The sequence below is a fragment of the Cyprinus carpio genome, chromosome B15 (assembly GCF_018340385.1).
Source record: "Cyprinus carpio isolate SPL01 chromosome B15, ASM1834038v1, whole genome shotgun sequence".
NCBI lineage: Eukaryota > Metazoa > Chordata > Actinopteri > Cypriniformes > Cyprinidae > Cyprinus > Cyprinus carpio.
The window spans coordinates 22477323-22498429 of NC_056611.1; the positions used below are offsets into that span (position 1 = coordinate 22477323).

Sequence of the window (21107 nt, forward strand, 5' to 3'; positions counted from 1 at the left end):
TAAAATAATCTTGAAGCACGGCTTGTGGTTTTACTCCCAATCACGCTCTCTCAGCCACATGTGTTATCATCACATCTGTGGTGATGATAAGAACAAAGCATCTGTGAAATCCAAACAACGAGTGAAAACATAATGATGGAGAGTAGAGGTTATCTAACAGCCCTTCAGAGGGAATGTTAAAGGAAGCACATATGGATTCTGAGAAGGCTGGATTCCCACACTGGGTGCGGATCCCTGGATTCAGAGATCAAAACTGCAGGAGCAGAGATTTTATGCTTTCGAAACACATTTAAGAAATTAATCAAGGTAAGAGTGATGACATTCCCAGAGATTAAGACTAAGATGTGCTGAGGTACAAATGCTGGACAAGAACCAAGAAACAAAACATCATGGGTTTTTTCCAGCTGCCAACACTGCAGCGTCAGTTAGTTTTAGCACTTCTGTGATCTGATGCACATTGTGGGCCCTATCATACACTCGGCGCAATGCAGTGCAAGATGCAGTGCAAGTGTTTTTGCTAGTTTCAGCCAGATGCAGTTCTCATTTTCACGTCCTGCGCCACATTGTTTAAATAGCAAATGCAATTGCGCCCATTTGTGCACCCATGGTCGTGCTGGTCTAAAAAAGAGGTGTGTTCACGCGCATTATTGGCGCATTGCTATTTTGAGGAACTGAAAAGTTCTAAAGTCTGGCACAATATTTTTTCTTTGTTATTTAAAAAGAGCACGTTAGTAATATGCACCTACAGGTGGGTTCACAACGCGTGTACACTTTGCTTACTACACACACAGGGACGTGCAGCAGCACACAAACATTTTTCAAAATGAAAAATTACATTCCGCCATGTAAATAGCGAACCCGCCATGGCGTGAGCACAACTGGCTTTTTAAGGGCATGGGAGATGAGACTCTAATTGGTTTATTGCACGTTACGCCCAAAAAACACTCATGACTCATTAAGAGAAAAGGGACAACCCGTTAAGACCATGCGCCAGGGCGCGCCAACCGTTTTCCCGTCGTTAAACTAACAAAAGTAGATTCGGACACGCCCTTTAGACCATACGTTTAGATCATTAAAATAGGGCCCTGTATGTTTCTATGTCACAATGATGAAAACGAAAAAATTTGTTTAAGTTTAGACTCTCGCATCTCACAATAAAATTTTCTCAAACACTTCTCTGTGTTCACACAATGAATAATATGTTTGGTATTATAGCAACAACCTAAGGTTAAAATAACTTCCAGGAACATAAAAACAAAATAAAATCAAGCCAACACGAAAATACAGCAGTTAAAATTACACAAGATTTTCTAAATTAACTTGTGGCAAAAATTCTGAAATTCTGGTAAAATCTTACTAAACAAGTCCCTGAGTGAGTGTACTTCATAAAAAAGTTTTCTACTTGCATTAAAACTAAAAAAATATTTTAAACTAAACACTGAAAAGGTCAATGGGGTGTATGGAATCTTACCCAAACAACAACTACTGGGTATAAACGAGCGTGGTCGGTATGCTCAAAACGTTTCACCATGTCCAGGGTCCCCAAGAAGTTTGAAGCAGTCCTCTAAAACAAAGGCACAAATAACATTAATGTGACAGCAAAATAATTTGTAAGGGGGCAAAAATTATGGCTGTAAATCTTACTGTGAATAATTACCCAGAATAAACAGAACATTTAGAAAAATGGATACTTATTAGAAATGTTTTACATTATGTTTTTACAAAGAAACAGCTCATAGTAGTAATATGTGTATATACTGTTTATATATATATATATATATATATATATATATATATATATATATATTAGGGCTGTCAAATGATTAATCACGATTAATCACATCCAAAATAAAAGTTTTGTTTACATAATATATGTATGTGTACAGGGTATATTTATTATGTATATATAAATACACACACATAAATTATATATTTAGAAAATATTTACATGTATATACATTTATATATTTATATTCTTATATTTTATATTATATATAAATATATTTAATATATAAACATAACATATTCTTCTTAAATATATACATGCATGTGTGTGTATTTATATATACATAATAAATATACACAGTATACACACATATATTATGTAAACAAAACTTTTATTTTGGATGTGATTAATCGTGATTAATCATTTGACAGCCCTAATATATATATATATATATATATATATATATATATATATATATATATATATATATAGTGGGATTTTTTTTTTTGGAAAGAAATTAATACTTCTTTCAGACTTCTATTTCAGATAAATGCTGTTCTTTTGAAGTTTGTTCTTCAAATAATCTTTTCAAATGTTTTCAATCTACTCTAATGATCATTTAACACTGAAGACTGGAGCTATGCTTCCTGAAAATTTAGCTTTGCCATTACAGGAATAAATTACATTTTTAAATATATTAAAATATAAAACAGCTATTTTTAATTATAATAATATATTTCAGAATGTTACTGGTTTTACTGAATTTTTGTTCAAATAAACACAGCCTTGGTGAGTATCAGAGACTTCTTTTAAAAGACCCCAAACATTTAAATGGTAGTTTGTGACTCCATAATGAATACAGATGAATACACAAAGTTATTTGGCTATTAGTTAACACTATCCAATAGACTTGACCATCTTATTGATGTCAGCAACAGTAAAGGTATTTCAGAGTGAGATCAAAGACATATTTTGATTAAATATTACAAAGACAAGCTCTTATTTATTTTTGAAATAAAATGCACAGGTCAGTCATTCACAATAAGACCAGAAAAACACATTAAAAAGTCAAATTTGATTTATGTAGGCTTTAACTTTGAATTACTTGTGTGTGTGTGTGTGTGTGTGTGTGTGTGTGTGTGTGTGTGTGTGTGTGTGTGTGTGTGTGTGTGTGTGTGTGTGTGTGTGTGTGTGTGTGTGTAGTTGACGTACAGATATGTGAATAAAGTTTCGGGTTTTGGACAGGTACTCTGTATTACTTTCCTTTGCACATGGAATGACGTCTGTCTCCATCTGAGAAAAGGAGAAAAGAGCCCAAATTCAATAAAACAAGCAATCTCACCATCACGGCAGACAAAACTTTTATTTATTAAGATCTAATGATTCATCCCTTTTCATAAAAAGCAACACAACCACAGATGCTCTGCATATGAAATCATATTTTCAGACCTCATATCAAATCATATCCTTGTCGAATATCTTGTACAGAGATGAAATAAACAGAAATAAACAGAAGTGTTTGGCACAGACTCGACCTTGACGAGAAAACTGGAAATATGAAATTGTTATTGGAAACACATGCGAGGATTTATTCGCTCTTGAAAGATAACCAACCGCGGCTTTAGACGAAAACCAGCTCACTCCTAACTGTGGATTTACGAGATCATTTTGACATCTGAACCAGGTTGGGCTGTTGAGCCCACACAAGATACTGTTCACAGGTTATTTTAATGGTGGTGAAGCAAGAATAAGTGCTTCATAATGACCAAAAAACAAGCCACACTCGGTTCTCATTAGACCTTCCAGATCACGCAAAAATTCTGGTAATGCTTTCATTTCCGCAAATTTACAAACAAACTATCTTTTTGATCATCTTAGGGATTTGTAAGCTATTCAAAAACAGAAATGTGTTTTTACCGGGCAAGGAACTCAATTTTAACCACAGTTACGTGTTGGGAATCATGTCGCCTCATGTTGTGGCTTAATCTGAGGTTGACGTAGGAATACATTACAGTCAAAAGTTATGCAGTATCAATGGAATTTTATAGTCTCCGATGGATCTAAAGTGGATTTTTCTTTCGTGTGAGATTTACTTATGTAGCTTAAAATGATACACTACCTACATGCTCTCAGTTCTAAATTATATCGAAATCCCACAGCTGAGGAATGTGAATATCACTCTCAGTCATACACGAACTGCCACGTTCGAGATCCGCACCTTATGGAGCATGGATTTGGAATTTAATCCTCTGTGTCCTAGAAAAAAAGTGTTCGACCCTAGTGAACTTGAGTCTTTGATGAAAGTAAATGGCAACCCGTTCCAGTTCTTATCAGTGGCATACATGGATGTAATTATTACATCTCGCTAAAAGGATCATCTTATCACTCTCTGTTGTCCTTTATTACCAAAACACGTACCTAGAGCCAATCGTACCACCTGCACGCCTGGAATGGTCCCAACTTTGAGTTTCACTTCGCTGTAATGGAGATATTGGGGCTTAGATTTACAAATGGCACTGGGACAAATTTGATTCCTCATCTCTAATCTCCTCCTTTTCTTTCATCTCCCTCGAGTTGTAGGAACGGCTCAGGAGAACTGACTCCGGCCGGCATCTGGGGGAGAGGCAACGTCTGGAACCAATCAGCCGTACGGGAAACTGGGTGCTCTCATGTTTGCAACATTATCAAGAGGAGGACATGTGCTTGATGAAGAACTTGGAAGGGCTACAAAAGAGGATGGGCCTCCAGAGCACAGAGCCTGAATAAAACACGTCATATTTCCTTTTTTGTCAGTGCGCTGGAAGATGGATCTCCTACAGCGAGAGCTACAACGTGAAGACATGTCTCCAGCTGGACCGGCTCCAAAAATCAGTGTGGAATAAATGGGAAGGTGGTCACACTTGTACAAGACACCTTATCCATTTCAACAAGCACATCAATTGGTACGACTAGGTTATCGCTCTCACCATCTGTTAGTCCTCATACAGTTGCAGGACAGGTGAAAGCCTGGTTGTTGGACGGGGTGAGTAGGAAGTTGGGGTAAAAGGAGTTTTTTAACATCTACATATACAACACATTCCTAAGAAAGATTATTTTAACTAAACCGTAAGACGAGGGATGTCATCTTTAACATACCATGTTCAGATTTTTCTGAAGTGCTTTGGCCAACTCAACAGCTTCTGCTTCAGCTCCTGCGATGATACATGCTGACATCGAAAGAGTCTCTGAAGAGAAAATGAAAATAATGCTTCAAGACCAAACAGATAATAAAGTGCAAGAGTATGTTTGATGTAACCTTAGTCTATGTAATTTAACCCTGTTTGCAAACCAGTTTTGTAGAAGCTACTCCAAGAGCTTTGTAAAGTAAAGTAAAGTAAGATAAAATAAAATAGTGTTTACGTAAGGAAGAAAAAAAAAAAAAATTGCCACTTCAAGTATTTTTTTCTCAAGGAAACAGGATAAGCTTCTTTCATACTGAAAGGTATCAAAGTTAATCAGAGTGTACCTTAGCAACAATCATTGTATTTAAATTCATGCATAAATGGCTTTTTCCTGACCTTTCATTAAAGGTAAAAGCACGGATATATTGGACTATGCAAAGCAAACTTTAAATACAGCCAGAGGGATGCTTTGTTGCAAGGACAGAACTCTGAAAGAGGTAGAAGACCCAATACTCAGCCAAGTTGAAAACATTTTAGGCAATCTGTTGTTTTATTGCACTTAGGTTGGTATTTTGGAACTCGGTTACAAGCAAACAGCAGCTTAGTGCACTGGCTGAATAGAAAAGGTCATAGTCTTAGTAAATAAGTGCCTGGAAACTTTGCTAAAATCACACACACATATAACTGAACCACCACATGTTTATGAAAAATATTAAGTTTTATCCAATTCTTCGATTTCTGTCCAAACCAGAGAACTGGCCCTTTGCTGGGTCAGCTCATACCTTACAGGTCATAATAGGTAATTTCTATAATTTCTCTTAAAAAGCCTGTTTGTATAAAAAGACAACATCTAGACATCTTGAAATGGCGTTTAGCCTTTGCGGTTCACAATCTCTCTTTGTATATTTACATACACTTTACTAACAGTTTGTTTTTGCCCAATGATCCTGACCGTGGAAAACTGTCTATTTTGACTTGCCCAGTTAAAAAGTATAATCAAACAACATCAAGTCTGCAATAACAACAGTGAATGGCAAAATTGTATTCCCAGCAATGACTCAAATCAGTGGCTGGTGAAATATTTATTTCTTTACTGCACAACTTAAATACAATACCTTTAATAATAGCCTCCGCAGCTGCTAAATCTCGCTTGTATGTTACCTACAAAAGGAAAACATCACATTAAAAGAGAAACAACAGTTTGTGCTTAAAAGAAATGCCAAATATAACTGAACATTAGTTTTGTGGTTGTACACACTGTTAGGAGCGATTTACTGTTTGTTGCAATATATATACACATAGTGGGGTCCAAAAGTCTGAGACCACTGCTGTAGGTTTTGTACCCTAATGCAATACAAAACTTTTCATTACAGCGGATTATCAGTATAATAAGGAGAAATTAAAAATTACATGAATTTCTCACATTTTTCTTGCCAAAAAGTTGAAAATTTCACAAATCTGAAGTACAATATTCAAAACATTTATAATAATACAATATTTTCAAAATATGCATGAGTAAAATCCTTTTTCAGTCTTTTTTTCCTTAACAAAATATCTTAATATAGGAATCAATGCTATTGAAAACATCAGGACTGTTGGATATGGCTTTAAACTAAATCACCTTGACATTTGTGTTCATTGCTTTGCGCTTCTTGCTGGATCTCACAGCACTGGTCACATGATCAAAAATGCTGTCTCAGTGTGGACAAAAGGTTAAAATGTATAGAAAAGATGCATCAGATTTATGTGGATTAATGTGGAAGCAGACTTGGTGACCTAGTTATTCTAGATGTAGAGATGTTTTCCAGGTTTAAATGGTTAAAAAAAAAAAAAGTTTTCAGAGTGATCTCAGATTGTTGGACCCACTGTGTATGGCATAAATCCTATACGTATGACAACAAAAAGTCAAACCCTTTGTTCCTTACTTTCCACAGAGTCGGTGGTCCGTCTATGAGCTTTGCATTCGTGCCACAGTACTGCAGGGCCAAGTGTAGGCACTCGGTGCCAAACTCAAAGTCAAATTCACTGCACTGGAAAAGGAGAAACCAGGACAAAAACCAGAACAAAATGAAACGAGAAGCTCCAGTTTGATAAATGCTGATGATGTAAATCAGAACCATAGAAACCTCCAGTCAAACACCTGTGTAGGAGCTAACTTTTGTGGTCATTAAAAGACCGTTTCTTATAGAAACATGCATCTGGGCATGGGATTTTTGTACTAAATGTCCCTGATTCTGGTAACACATTGAAAAAGCTGAATAGAGTTCTTGAAGCGAATCGCTCTAAGACAGCGGTTGGATTACACAACCTAAATCATGCCACCCGAGAAGTTACGAGGGCAATATCTACAGCAATATTTCATCCCGGGTGGAGAGGAGAGCTTCGCTTACATAGCGCTGTGATTTCAAGGCAAATTAAAGGAGAAAGTCTTGCAATCATTTAACCTTTGGCATTTTCCCCCCTTTTCATCAACACACAGCTAGACCCTTATGGGGTTGGATGTCTCTTCTTTTGTAAAGCTCAAGCTCTCCGAGATTCAATGGGATGGCATGCTGAAATGGCATCAGTCATTTCGAGGCTACCACAGAGAGGGTTTTGACACATGGCCGTCGGCTACATCCAAAAACCCTAGCTCAAAACACCCACCTGAAATAACCCCCATTGTAAAAAGCATCAAAAGCGCTGAATGCTACATAAAAAAGAAGTATGGACTGCCTTATGTCACGTGATGGCAGAGGCTCATAGAAAATTGGGTTCAAAAAGCAAGGAGAAGCATATAAATCTTTGCAGACCCTTCACTGTTGGGGTTGGAGAAGAAAAGCCCCAGAAGAGCCGGAGTGTCAGGTAACACCCAAGCGGGCTTGATATTACCCATTCTTCAGATTGCCTCATCCTCTGTATTTCTTCATGTCATGGTTTTATCTTTATTTAGAATTAATTGAGGACAGACAGCTGTGACTTGACACAGAAAACTCACGCTAATGTTCGATATCGCAGCCAAAAACAACAAGACCGTGAAATCAAAGTTTTCCAGAAGCAAAAAATTCGGCACCCAAAAAAATGGTCTTCTCAGCAGCCCTATAAATCTCAATGCTTCTTTTTAACACTTCTATCTGTTACTGTTATCGAAAGTTTGACAAAAGGCTTAATCAGATCCAAAGATGATGATGCTGATGAAATTTCAAATGAAATAATGAAATACACTCCACTCCACCTCCATGGGAAACGTTATGAGTCTGGATGAGAAAGCAGAATTTCTGTGAAAGCATTGTTTGAGTTGATCTTGAGAAGGAATGCTGCAATAAAACTGCAATCTTGCAGTCAGCTATGTAACCTAGGCCAGACTAAACAATTCTGATTCTTTATTTTGGCACACAACTAATTACCATGAGAATAATAATAAAAGTCACAGTGCCTTAGAGCAGAAGAACCTGTGGATTTATGCAAATCTCAGGGACAATGAACAAAAGAGGCAAGTTGGTCCAAGATTTGAACACTGAGTGTTTCTTTGTCACATTGAAGTAATATTTGTAATAAGCGCCAAGCCCCAAACACACTGGATACTACATAAAAAATAAAGAAATGTGATGGAAGAGTCACAAAGACTACTGGGTTCAAAAAAGTATATATATATATATATATATATATATATATATATATATATATATATATATATATATATTAGTGCTGTCAAACGATAAATCAATATAAATAATAAAATATTAAATACATAAAAAAAATGTATATAAATATATATTTTAGAATATTTATTTTACAAAAATGTATATAAAACAGATTTTTAGATGGAAAACAATGGGTTAAAAAGGCAACATCAGAGCATAAATCTAATCTAAATAATAATAATAATAATAATAATAATAATAATAATAATAATAAATACTTATTTGTATATATATATTTTTTTTTGTTTTTTGTTTTGTTTTTAAAAGTTTATATAAAAACATATAAACATACTGACATGCCTAAAATTACCATAAAAAGTCACTGTGGGAATGTCAAGGTGACAGTCAACTTTAATGTACTTTGCACATTGAATCTGAGGTTTATTTCAACCAATAAATGTGTCTGGGTTGCTCATACCCGCTGGTAGGCCTGGAAAATAATGTCATAAAGAAATCCTTGAGGCATTTCACTGGCTCTGTACTTTGCTCTCTCCAGCGAGTGGTCCAGGTAGCCCTCTGACGTGGTTGCAATGACTGTGGACACCAGAGGACGTATCGCACCCGAGGCCTGAAAAAACAAGGTAGACAATAGGACAATTAAAAACATGCCCTGTAAAAATTTGTTTATTCACGATAACTAAACGATGGTGCATTAGGGTGAGGCAATGAATCACTATCCTTGTCATATTCTTTTGAGTGCTTCATAAACATATGGGTTTTGCTTTCCAGCCCTTGTCACAGCCTTGGAGGGGAGATTTAGAAGAAAATCACAGAAATCTTCAACCTCACGCATCAAAGCCAGCAAAAACATTGCTAAAACATCTTATCCGGTTTCATGCTGTTAGGAGTAGTGCTGAGAGGTGTCAACAATATGTTTATCTTAGTGATTTATGGACTTTGGAACAGCCCGCGATGCAGTCAAACCACAAACGAAGCTGGATTTCTCGTCTTCTGCTGAGTTATTCTGTTGCTGATGCAGATTTCATGACTTTGCCTTGGAAGGATGGGATATATGTACTGGATTCTTGTTCTGTAGCATATATTAAAAAGAGTTACTCTGATTGGAGTTTTTCCATATTTTTTATATAACAGCTTCACACATATCTCTGAAGCCCGCATCAGGAATTGTCTTTCAACGGCTTAACGTGGTCTGACTTTCATTCACCTCATAAATTTGACAGATATGTAGACCGTGGTACAGCAGATTAGGGGAGGGAGTGTTCACATAGTGTGGACATTCATCACCACAAACATTTCAGGGAGTGTTTTAAAATGAATTATTCCAAATGACAGCCACGGGGGAAAAAAAGGTATATTTGAATTCAGTCTTAACTTGTATGTAATTTACCTCTATTTTGGGGCATTTATATTGTAGCATATATGATACTCTTGGGCAGAAATAAACATAGGTTTTCTTTTTTTCCTCCAAACTGTTATTAAATGCCATACAAATGCACTATTTTGAAACAAAATCTGGATTAAGAAGAGAAAACGAACCCCTTGCTCTTTAGCTGCTAGGGTGATTTTCAACAGAAGATCTTCTTCCACAAACGGCCGTACAGCATCATGGATGATGACCACTTTTGGTTTGGGCGTCAGTGAGTCTGTAGTGCTGCTGAAGGCCCGGAGTCCGTTGAAGATAGACCTGTGTCTGGTGGTTCCTCCGTGGACTACTTTTACCTTTGTGTGATTAAATTTCTTGACAATATTCAGCATCAAGTCATGATTCTCCTTAGCAACCACAACGACAACAGTTCCGATCCATGATAATCTGTTGAGAAAATACAGATAGAACAGCTTTCATTTGTCAGGTTTAGAATACTATCAAAAGAAACAACATAATCGCTGTGACAAAGGGGCATAATAGAAATTAGGATTGGTGATGGATTCCCAAACAAGTTAAAGAAGGAATCACTCCGGTCAAGGACCAAACAAACACACCATTTATGTACATAAAACTGTTATTGAAGATTATGAGTGAAACATAAAGAGTATCTCTTCGGGGTGGCCACAGGCAAACATAAACATAAAGGGATCTAGAACAAAAAAAAAGATAAATTAAATAACCTAGTCAATTTGTAAAATAAAAATACAGCCGGCTTACCTAACTTCCTAACCAAAAACAGAACCCACACAGATTTCACAAAAGAAAAGGGCAGGACACCCCTAAGCTCTGTTTCACAAAATGAGAAGTTTTAGTCCCAACTGCAGGTGGTAAACATCAGTTTGGCCGCCAGCCGGAGAAGGAATCCAGGAGCTCAGAACGAGTCAGCGATAAAAAAAAGTATAAGAAACTAATTGCAAGCAATAGGACAAACAAAACTACAGTAGAACAAAAAAATACAAAATGCTATATGTGACCCTGAACCACAAAACCAGTCTTAAGTGTCAATTTTTTTTAAATTGAGATTTATACAATATAGAATAATAATAATAGAATAAATAAGCTTTCCATTGATGTATGGTTTATTAGGATCAGACAATATTTGGCCGAGATACAACTATTTGAATATCTGGAATCTAAGGGTGCAAAAAAATCTAAATACTGAGAAAATCCCCTTTGCATTTTTCCAAATAAATTCTAAGCAATGCATATTACTAATCAAAAATTAAGTTTTGATATATTTACGGTAGGAAATTTACAAAATATCTTTATGGAACATGATCTTTACGTAATATTCTAATAATTTTTGGCATAAAAGAAAAATCAATAATTTTGACCCATACAATTTTTTTTTTTTTTTTTTGGCTATTGCTAAAAATATACCCCAGGGACTTAAGACTGGTTTATATATATTATATATATATGGGTCACATATATATTGTATAAAGTAATCAAATATACATTAAAAACTGCATATTCCTCACTGTGTTAATCACACTTATAGGCTATTTCTTCTTATTAAAGTTACAAATGTGATTTAGTCAAGAGCAGATTTTCTCTCTTTTGTTTTTAGATTAACATGAATGACAGACAGCAGGAATATTAGACTGCCACCACAATAACATCCCCCACCAAACAAAATACTACAACACTTCTTCCTCAAAAAATGTTTGCTTTCACTTAAGACCTAAATTATTGTGTTTACGAGGATACTTGTAAAGATGAGCATTTTGACACCAACAAGTGTGTGTATTTAGGTTTCATTTAATTTCATCTCAGTTTTGTAGTTTTTATTTATTTCTATATAGTAATGTCAATTAGCTGCCAAGGCAATATTTCTCATTTTCATTTAAAGTTTTTCCTTACACATTTACATTTTATTTCTACTGTATTTTTTTAATTTAAAAAAAAAAATAGATAAACAATAATAGTTTTAGTTAACGATAATAACACTGGCTGTAAGTCACCTCGCTTTGTGGCATCAAACAAAATTACAAAAATAGCTAGATTTGCATATGACCCTTTGTAAACCCTCCACAATGCTGGGATGTTGTTGTTGGTTGTCAGTGTGTTGTTAAACAGCTTCTGTGGTGTTTTGAGCATTTGTGCGCATTGTTACTCATACATTTGCTTGGGTGTTCTGGGTGTTTTTTTAGGATATTTAAATTCTCATCCTCATCCCTATTCCTTCCAGAGGGCAGGGGTTCTCAGCTCCGAGATCCACTTTCCTGCAGAGTTTAGCTCCAACCCTAATTAAACACAGCTAAAGGTCAGAGCTAAACTCAGCAGAAAAATGGGTCTTGAGAGTTGAGAACCCCTGGTGTAGGGGACCATAAAACTGTTCCTTGGAACGTACTTCTGCATCATCTTGCCAAGCCAGTTAAGGTTTAACAAATTAAACGTGTGCAAAGAATCATGGGAGCGAAGTGTCCATCAGTTGTACCCTTTGAAGTATAGTTTTGAGCACTTCGGTTTGGGACGACCTTTCAAGAGTAGTAGTCTCTAAATTCATAGTATTCATAAAACAGTAAGCAAAAAAGTATCCAGGTGTACTTATGCCAAATAACATTACATTCTACATACAATCATACTATACAGAACATACACTAAGTACTTATTCAATAGAAGTACCTACTCACTTATCACACTATACAAAATTCAAAACAAAACCCTCACACAAAACAAAATCTCAAAAACAAAAAAAAAACAAAAACACAAAAAAAAACATAACAAAAAATAAAAAATTAAATAAAAAACTAAATGAGATCAAATTAAATAACTTACAGTAGCTAATCGGTGTACAGTACGGTTTACTTACATCCTACTCTTCTGATATGCTGTATTTTGCATACTAGTGTATGGAAGTACATAGAGAACACAGAGAAAAGGGTAATTTAATATCTCAGGTCCGCTTATATAGGCCACATCTCAAATACAGTCTGGACATCGAAATGTAATATTCCAAAATGAATTACAACAGCTCTAAGTTTATGTTTTTGTCCATGAAAATTGAAGTGACAGCTTTTTGAATATGAAACTCACAGCAACCTTTTACTTCACAGTGCAATTTATTAAACATGCCAAGACAATGTCAAGTGCTTTTAGCCTTTCCCAAGTCTTGCAGCATCTGCAGATGTTCTTAATAAGGATTGAAAAAGCTGTTCTGGACAAGATCTTCATGCAGTAGGTGTCCTTGGACGGCTGCCTGTTTACTGAGGAGGGGAGGGGGGTACAGTTGTCAAACTAACGGACGTAATTGTGACAGGCATAATGATTTGTTGTTGTTCTGTTTTCGTCTGCTAATAACAAACTAACTTACGTGTGAAGTATGCAGGTTAATAAAATCAGTTTCATGTGCTCCCCGACACGGAATATCAAGTCTCACCTCTCAAACGCTTGAATCGTGAAGCTTATCAGAGGTCTGTTGAGAATGGTGCAGAATTGTTTCGGTGTGGCCAGTCCCATCCTTTCCCCAGAGCCACCGGCGGGAAGAACTACAGCTACCGGGAAATCCACCGCCGCGCAACCGAGCCGGTCCGCGCTCCGCTCGGCGTCGCATTCCAGCAGACAGCCGGGATCCAGAGGCCTGTCGGGGGAAGAACAGCGCTCCTGCTGCATTTCTCCAGAGTCCTAAACAAGAAGCTCCTCACTTGTGACAGCCGTGTTCATGGGAAGAAGCTGTTAACCGATTTTCTGTATCGCCATTCGGCGGGTGATTTGAGCTATGTTTCGCGGCAGTAGCGTTGCAGCTTTCCCGCTCTGTATCAGGGGGAGCCTGGTGTTATCCACTCGTCCAAGACATTGCAGCAACTGGGATGTGGGATCTCATCTCATTGTACAGCGTAATTTAATGATATTCCAAATAAAAAAAAACTCCACAACAGGTTAACGTGTTAAATAAACTCTATTTTTTTTTTTTCAGAACAATGACAATTAAATATTTTTTGTGATTTATTTTCTTACTTTTACCAAATTATGGCAAGCCGTTTTAACATTTATTCCTTTAACTTTCTAACTAGTATCTACTTATCATTACTAGTATATGCCTTGTTACAAGCATTTTTTAAATAGTAGTATCCTATTAAAATAAGTAATTGTTAACTCAGTTGTTAACTGTAAATTTATTTTGTCACTTTTTGTGACAAAAAAATTACTTTAGTTCACTTTAAAATGAGATGTTACTATTAATTAATTATACTATTGTTTATTCAGTTAATACTGGAAAACTGACTATTCACATTGTTAAAGTAAACGAAATAATAACTAGTACACGATTAATAGTCATTGCCATTATATTGAAAAAGAAACTATAAGCAATAGTAAAATGAGTTACTAATACACATTTGTAGTTGGTTACTAATTCAAAATAGAATTTAACTACTTTTAAATGGCTTGTCATAAGAGTCTTTTTCTATGATGACAGCTGATGATTGACACTTGATGAAATTGTTTTATATGCCTGTTTGAACATGAAAGAGGCATATCAAATGTTATTCCTAATTATTATTATTATTGATAATCTTAGTGCAATAATAATTTTCACTAATTTTATTAAGATTTTTCTCACCTGTTCTTGAGTTTATTTTATATAAACTGTCATGCATGAAACAAAAATTAGGCATGTTAATGTACTGAATGAATGAACCTTATAGTTCAGTTAATAGGCATCATTTGGAGTTCAAAATGTCACCTCATGCAAATGTAAATTATTATACCGAGACATTTTCAGATGTTTTCATTTTAATGCTTTTACACCACATAGCCAATATGAGCATTGTCACTATAGTGCAATATCTTGTCCAAATAATCCTTGCACAAACTAAAAATGTTTCAAAGTCAGAGCAAAGTCAAGGCAAAATACATAACATCAGCTTATACATCACAATATTACACATAAAGGTCCTGCAAAACAATCAATTACATAAACAACTGCAGATGCATATGTACAGACATTTAATTTACATGTAGCTATGCATTTCCCAGGTTTGAGAACTGCTCTTATTGTCGCTGAACACAAAGACTAACAGTATATACCACAGCAAGTGATTACCACACACATCAGGCAGTGATGACAAAAAACATATTTGTAATGTAATATGCAGTTAACATTGTCAGTCTCTTTGACGTTATTATGGACAGGTCTTCACTACTGGTTGCATGTTGATTGAGATTATATCGGTGATGATATTTAGTCTTTATTTTCTCTTCTTTCCAAAGACTGCAGTGGACATCTGGAAGTGAACTCAGAGCCCTGCACTTGCTCTCAAAGGCAGCACAAAGAAAGTTCAGTGCTCCTGTGAGCTGACGTCACAAGCTCTCTCATTCATACTGAGTTCTTTTAAAAGGAAAAATCTAGCTCAGTCCGAGCACAGACTCATTTAGCTTTCCGTCCTGGTGCCTCCTTTGTTCTTTTGCTTTTTTATCTGGGTATGAGCGTATCCCTCAGACTTGACCCCCGATTCGTTATGCTGCCTCGTGTATCTTTTGCATTTGCAGGAGGTCACCACTGTGATCTTGTAGGTCCTGGTGCTGCCATCCTGACACTGGAGCTGAATCCGCTGGGTGCGGGTCTTGTCATTCACGCAGCGCCAGTCCTGACTGTTTCGGCGGTTCCAAAACTTCCTACCATATCCGCCAATCCAGTTTGGCAGCATCTGAGCTGGAAGACACTGTCCTGTGCACACCAGTTCCTTAACAGGGTTTATGCTGGTGCACTGGCCATCAGAGATGTACTTTGTGGATCGCAGCTCTCTGCAGCCGACTGGGATTCGTTCTGTAACACAAAGTGATAAATAACATTTAGCCAGATTTGTATATCAATAACAGATCAACTGAATTCTTTTAAGATCTATGATAGGATTCACCTTGGTGCTGTTTCTTCACGGTTGGTAAACAGACATAAACAACATGGGTATGGATGATATGCTTGGTTTGCTTTACTTAAGCCCTTATCTGAACTGAGTGGAAATGGTTTAGCGTACAGATGACTAATGACTCTGAGCCTCTTATTGTCAGATTTCGCCGGTGCTGCTGGCTATACTTGTTCTGCCTCAGAGAAAAGCCTCCTGTCAGCGTAACCCAAGCCAAAATCCATTCACACAGCAGCAACAAACCTCAGTTACAATGTGCCCCCCGCCCCCTCCATGACAGGACGTGATGAATGGGGATCGGAGGGACATTTTCTTCCTCCCCACTTCAAGTTACGGTCGTTCAAAAAACAAACACGGTTCCCCCTGGAGACTTCCTGAAAAGCTGAGCTGCACCTCCACTCACCAAGTCTGACAAGATTCACTCAGAGGACATTGTGCTCGGCACTCTTTTATCTTTTATTGGTTGTGAGCCAAGAGACTGTGTAAACCATATCATTTCCTACAGTATTTTGCCATATGCATAGCTAACTTTCTCCCTCCAATTAATTGCATATCATTAATACATTTCAATGTTAATTGAAATGGTGTTTCATGATTCATTACTGCTTAAATTTTGCTGAAAAGTCAATAATAGTCTATTTAATGGTGGGTTTCACTGTGACAGCATGCCCCACTACACATCAACATATGTTAAATGACCTGTATCAATTTCCTGGGAAATTACAGTGGAAGATGGCCAAGTGTTCAACATATGTCTATACAGAAAAGGACTTTTAGAGATAAACTCCTGAAATAAATATTCACCGGAGTACAAGTGTGACAACTAGCCCCAGTCTCCCGTACCATAATCACTATATGGATAAAATCACCTGTTCTGTTTGCTTTCTATTTTACGAATGAGCACATACTGTGAATATGAAAACTTTAATTTCAGATGATCAAAGACAAATAATGGAAACCAATATTTGTTTATAAGATGAGATTTTCAGGTTGCTTATATATATATATATATATATATATATTATATATATATATATATATATATATATATATATATATATGCCTTAAAACCTGCCATTTTCACCTCAAAAAGTTAAATTTAACCCACAAAAGTTTGTTGTGTCTGTATAAATTAATGTAGCCTATCTCGGTTGATTCAGTGAGGTTAAATATAACTTTTGACTTAAATTAGAAAATAGATGCTACCGTTTGTTCAGCGTAACTGATATTACTATCAAGTGAAGACGTGTGAAGAAATTCAAACCGAACAAAATTCTTACTTTATATTGGGAATGTCACTAAAACTTTTTATTTTAAATGTTTTGAAACGTAGCTTTAAACACAATTTCTTAAGAAGAAAGACTGCAGTATATGATTAATAACCAATCTAGTGTCGTAAGTGGGGTTGCATGAACTCACCTCTCTCTTGCGCGGTGAAGCCTCTTCCACCCGAGCGCGCGCGATTCAGAGACGCGTTGCTCTGAGCATCCTGCACGGGACTGACCACATGAGAGTAGAAAATCTCCGTAGCATCGTTCTTCAGAGTCAGACCACTCCTTATTAAAAAGCAAAATAAAAACATGAAATTGCACGATTCGGGTGCGTTTATATACATGTTGATGTGAAATAACCCACAGCCTGTGGAGAGATGCTCCTGGAGTCTGAATGATTCTCACTCACTATCATGTCTTGGGTTATATATATACAGTGTATATATACGCTCCCGCCTCCAGTTTTGGCAATGGCTCAGGTGAGCCGAATGATAAAACAAGCGCTGTCAGTCTCTCCCCTAAACCACACCCAGAGAAACACTCGACCCTGTGAGGTGCTCCAACATCTGGAGTCAAGTGAATGCGTACTGGACTCCCTGAGAGCCCCTAATTCACTTTAGAGATGTTTTTGTGCTGTTAAACACTCAGCACTTTATGTAAGCAAACTTTGTCCATGATTTTTAAAAGGGTGTTGCAAGCATAATCTGCCCACAAAGTATTTGTTGCGAAAATGACTTGCAAAAAGTGTCAGAGAAAACATTATTTTCTCAGCAGTTAAGCAGCAGTTAATCAGCAATCAATCTGTCTGGCAAGTTGATTCGATCTGTTTACTGAAAATGACGTGAAAACGACTGTGCCAAAGTTTGATTGATTGATTGATTGATTGATTGATTCATAAACATACTATTACTACTTAACATGATATTATTACTACATTAGTGTAAACTGTATAACGCCTACTATTTACGGATAAGTAAAACCGCAGGCATTATTCAATCCATACTAAACTTTTAAAACTGATCTTTAATAAATATATAGCATAGAACGATAGATAGATAGATAGATAGATAGATAGATAGATAGATAGATAGATAGATAGATAGATAGATAGATAGATAGATAGATAGACAGTCACATGACCTCACTTGACATACTGTAGTGACTGGTAATAATAATATTATTAATAATAATAAAATACTTTTTGCCCTTAAAATAACAAGTTAAGAAAGATATGTCCAGTATGCCTACCTGAATATGCAAAATGCTGTACTATATCATGTAAAAATCTAATTAGTTGTAGCACAAGCAATGTAAACAATGCAAGCGCAAACAAACCTGCCACACACTTTTGCTTTTCGTGGTGGAAGCTAAACAATATTTTAAGGAAAAGTGTGCCCTCTCATGGACGAGAAAATAGAAGACTAGCATAACCGAGACGACACAACAGAACAAAAAGTGCATTATCGTCCCCGTGACGTTGTCAGCGTGCGCGATCAAAAGAATTCTGAGAAGTGATTGGCCATCAATCAAACAAGAGTCAAGTGTGTCTCCTAGCAACCGGCGAGCGTCGTCTGGTCTTTGTCTTGTTCAGACCAGCAGGCTCTAGTTCAGAATCAGACATGGAAATATACAAACAGGTAAACTGCACATATCTATGGACTGCACTTTATTAGAAAGTTAATTTCCTCCGTTGTTCACTTAGCATCACTTATATATTTTACACTAGGACAATGAAGATCCTTTGCCGAAGCGCGTGATTCAGCGTGACACAGATGTGACCCACCTTCATCTCGCCAGAAGGTGTTTAGAAGAAAAATATAAATAATATATACATAAAGTTTTTAGCTAATAAGATGTGGAACTGACACAGGTCTACATTTATGAAATGTATTATAATTTACAATATGCATAAAAAATAATAAATGTTTAATTTATGAACAATATCTTATTTTCTTTTGTATGTTTCCTTTTCGCTTTCCATCTGTTTTTAGAGGATTGACTTACATTCCTGATTTGTCAAGGTTCTCCATGCTGAGATGCGTGTGGCTTAACAATAACAAGGTTAGACTGCCTGACTAAAATTTGAATTTTACTGTCTCTTATGTGTGATTGCTAGTTTTTAAAGCTTAAAATAACATTTAACACCAAAACTATGAAGCAGTTCATTAATATGAGTAAAAACTACAAAGCTGCAATACACTTTCCATTAAAAAAAACTGCATTTCTAAGATTTAAAAGAGTGGCTTCACAGATCCGAGAGGTTTCCAGAGCTTCGTTTAACTGCTGCTTGACAGAACTGTATCTACAGAACAATGACATTCTCTCCATTTCAGGTCAGTTTGTGCTATAAAGATGTTTTACATTTATTTATATTTGTAGTTTCTAAGTTCTAACCTTTTTTCCGTCTGCACTCAGGGGCATTGAGACACCTGACATGTCTGCAAGTGCTGCTCCTATCCAACAATCAGATGAAGTGTCTGGAGGAGACCGTGTCAGAGCTGAAGAACATGCAGGACCTCCACACGCTCTGTGAGAACCTGAGACCACCATCTCTCTTTAAGTCCATCAACCATTGCATTCCCTAAAATACTACAAATATTCCAAAAATTAAAAAAACAAAAAAAACATTAAAAACTTAAAAATACAACATTTACACCACAAACAAAAAAAAAAAAAAAGCAAAAATACACTAACAGTATTCAAAATATTGAAGATTTTAGATAAAAATGCATCTTTTTTTTCAGCTTTATATCTGAACCCCTTCACACAAGATCCTGAATATCGCCAATATGTGCTGCACCATTTGCCATCTGTGAAGTTTTTAGATAGAAAAGGTTGGCATCCATAATCATACAAACTTCCAATATTTGAATAATTCACCAAAAGGGATCAAAGATTTCAAAATGCTGTAAAAACTAATAATAAGACATACCACATTGGCTAATAATGTGATTGTATAAACTAATTTTTGATCATTATCTATGTAGAAAACAGTTGTGCTGCTAACTATTTTGTTAAATGTTTGCAGTAGGATTTAAATCCATATATTAGAATGATTTCTAAAGGATCATGTGACACTGGAGACTGGAGTTATGATGCTGAAAATTCAGCTTTGCATCACAGGAATAAATTACATTTTACAATATATTAAAACAGAAAACAGCTATTTTAAATTGTAATAACGTTTCAGAATATTACTGTTTTACTGTACATTTAAGTAAATAAATGCAGTCTTGGTAAGCATAAGGGACTTCATTGAAAACATAAAAAGTCCTAATTATTCCAGACTTTTAAGCAGTGAGGTACTGTATAATTGGCAGAAGTGAAGCAGGAGGAAAGGAGACGGGCATTTAAGCTGTTCAGTGTAGAAAGACAGAGGGTGCTTGATACTATCGCCTTTGGCAGACGAGCACTACCGCCTCCTACAGGAAGAAGAGTGACCAACTCCATCACAAAACCATTAGGTAAGCTAAGGTTCTCTAGTATAACAGAAAACTATTCACTAAAATATCAAGTTAAAACATTTTAAGATTCGTGAAATGTATTATTTTATTGTTACAGGCGATCATGGCTCAAGAAAGAGGTGTATAGAGTCAAGGTCAAAATAGAGTATTTTTTTAAAATATTTTTAATGTTTAAACTACAGCAAATGTATCACAGGAGCTGACTTTGTATGTTTTCTCTAGCAGTCATTCTGATGAGCGAGAAAAGCCATCAGTGCCCAAATCCATCATACAGTTCTCCATTATGAACTGGACCGGTACAAGCACGTCTCAGTGGAACCATCTAGATGACTCGAGCAAACCTGCGTCTGGTATACTCACTGTCAAACTTAGATGATTTCCAGACCTTTGCCTTCACTCTTGTTCGCACAATGGAACATTCGACAAGGCCAAGTGGTTTAAATCAATGAAAAACAGCTCATGCGTTGTCATTTCAAATGCAATAAACATTGTCACGACTAATGTTTTTCTGAAATATTTGTACTGTGAGTGCTATCTAATATTTGACA

The 21107-nt window shown here is 36.1% G+C and overlaps 3 protein-coding genes and 1 long non-coding RNA gene across 7 annotated transcripts in view; 2 read left to right on the forward strand and 2 right to left on the reverse strand.

Annotated features, from left to right (window-relative positions):
• The window catches only part of crppa (CDP-L-ribitol pyrophosphorylase A), a 30229-nt gene extending 16446 nt beyond the window's left edge, over window positions 1-13783 (reverse strand). The window contains exons 1-8 of the mRNA XM_042739835.1: window positions 13340-13783; window positions 10068-10341; window positions 8989-9138; window positions 6813-6917; window positions 6003-6048; window positions 4862-4950; window positions 2939-3019; window positions 1472-1564 (exon numbers count right to left, since the gene is read on the reverse strand). Of these exons, the coding sequence (XP_042595769.1) occupies window positions 1472-1564; window positions 2939-3019; window positions 4862-4950; window positions 6003-6048; window positions 6813-6917; window positions 8989-9138; window positions 10068-10341; window positions 13340-13572 (1071 nt within the window). The 5' untranslated portion in view covers window positions 13573-13783. The remainder of the gene's footprint in view (window positions 1-1471; window positions 1565-2938; window positions 3020-4861; window positions 4951-6002; window positions 6049-6812; window positions 6918-8988; window positions 9139-10067; window positions 10342-13339) is intronic.
• On the forward strand, window positions 9011-9631 carry LOC122139838. The gene is made up of 2 exons (XR_006156601.1): window positions 9011-9151; window positions 9300-9631. It is a non-coding gene; the product is annotated as an uncharacterized LOC122139838 (long non-coding RNA).
• Window positions 13784-14528: 745 nt separating the features above from the next.
• sostdc1a (sclerostin domain containing 1a) lies at window positions 14529-17847 on the reverse strand. Its single transcript, XM_019116784.2, has 2 exons — window positions 17244-17847; window positions 14529-15727 (listed from the first exon to the last, which is right to left on the reverse strand). Exons 1-2 carry the CDS (start codon window positions 17437-17439, stop codon window positions 15333-15335), a joined length of 591 nt encoding a protein of 196 aa, XP_018972329.1. The 5' UTR covers window positions 17440-17847; the 3' UTR covers window positions 14529-15332.
• A 789-nt stretch (window positions 17848-18636) lies between these two features.
• LOC109103376 (leucine-rich repeat-containing protein 72) lies at window positions 18637-21045 on the forward strand. 4 transcript variants are annotated; one of them, XM_019116779.2, is made up of 9 exons: window positions 18637-18732; window positions 18822-18895; window positions 19087-19156; window positions 19347-19428; window positions 19511-19624; window positions 19840-19929; window positions 20416-20559; window positions 20657-20693; window positions 20782-21045. In XM_019116779.2, the coding sequence occupies exons 1-9, from the start codon at window positions 18715-18717 to the stop codon at window positions 20933-20935; spliced, it is 783 nt and encodes a 260-aa protein (XP_018972324.1). In that variant the 5' UTR covers window positions 18637-18714; the 3' UTR covers window positions 20936-21045. The 4 variants fall into 4 exon arrangements, with proteins under 4 accessions (XP_018972324.1, XP_018972325.1, XP_018972326.1 ...); XM_019116780.2 differs by having other exon boundaries at window positions 20785-21045; XM_019116781.2 differs by having other exon boundaries at window positions 20657-20678.
• The last annotated feature ends 62 nt before the right edge of the window (window positions 21046-21107 follow it).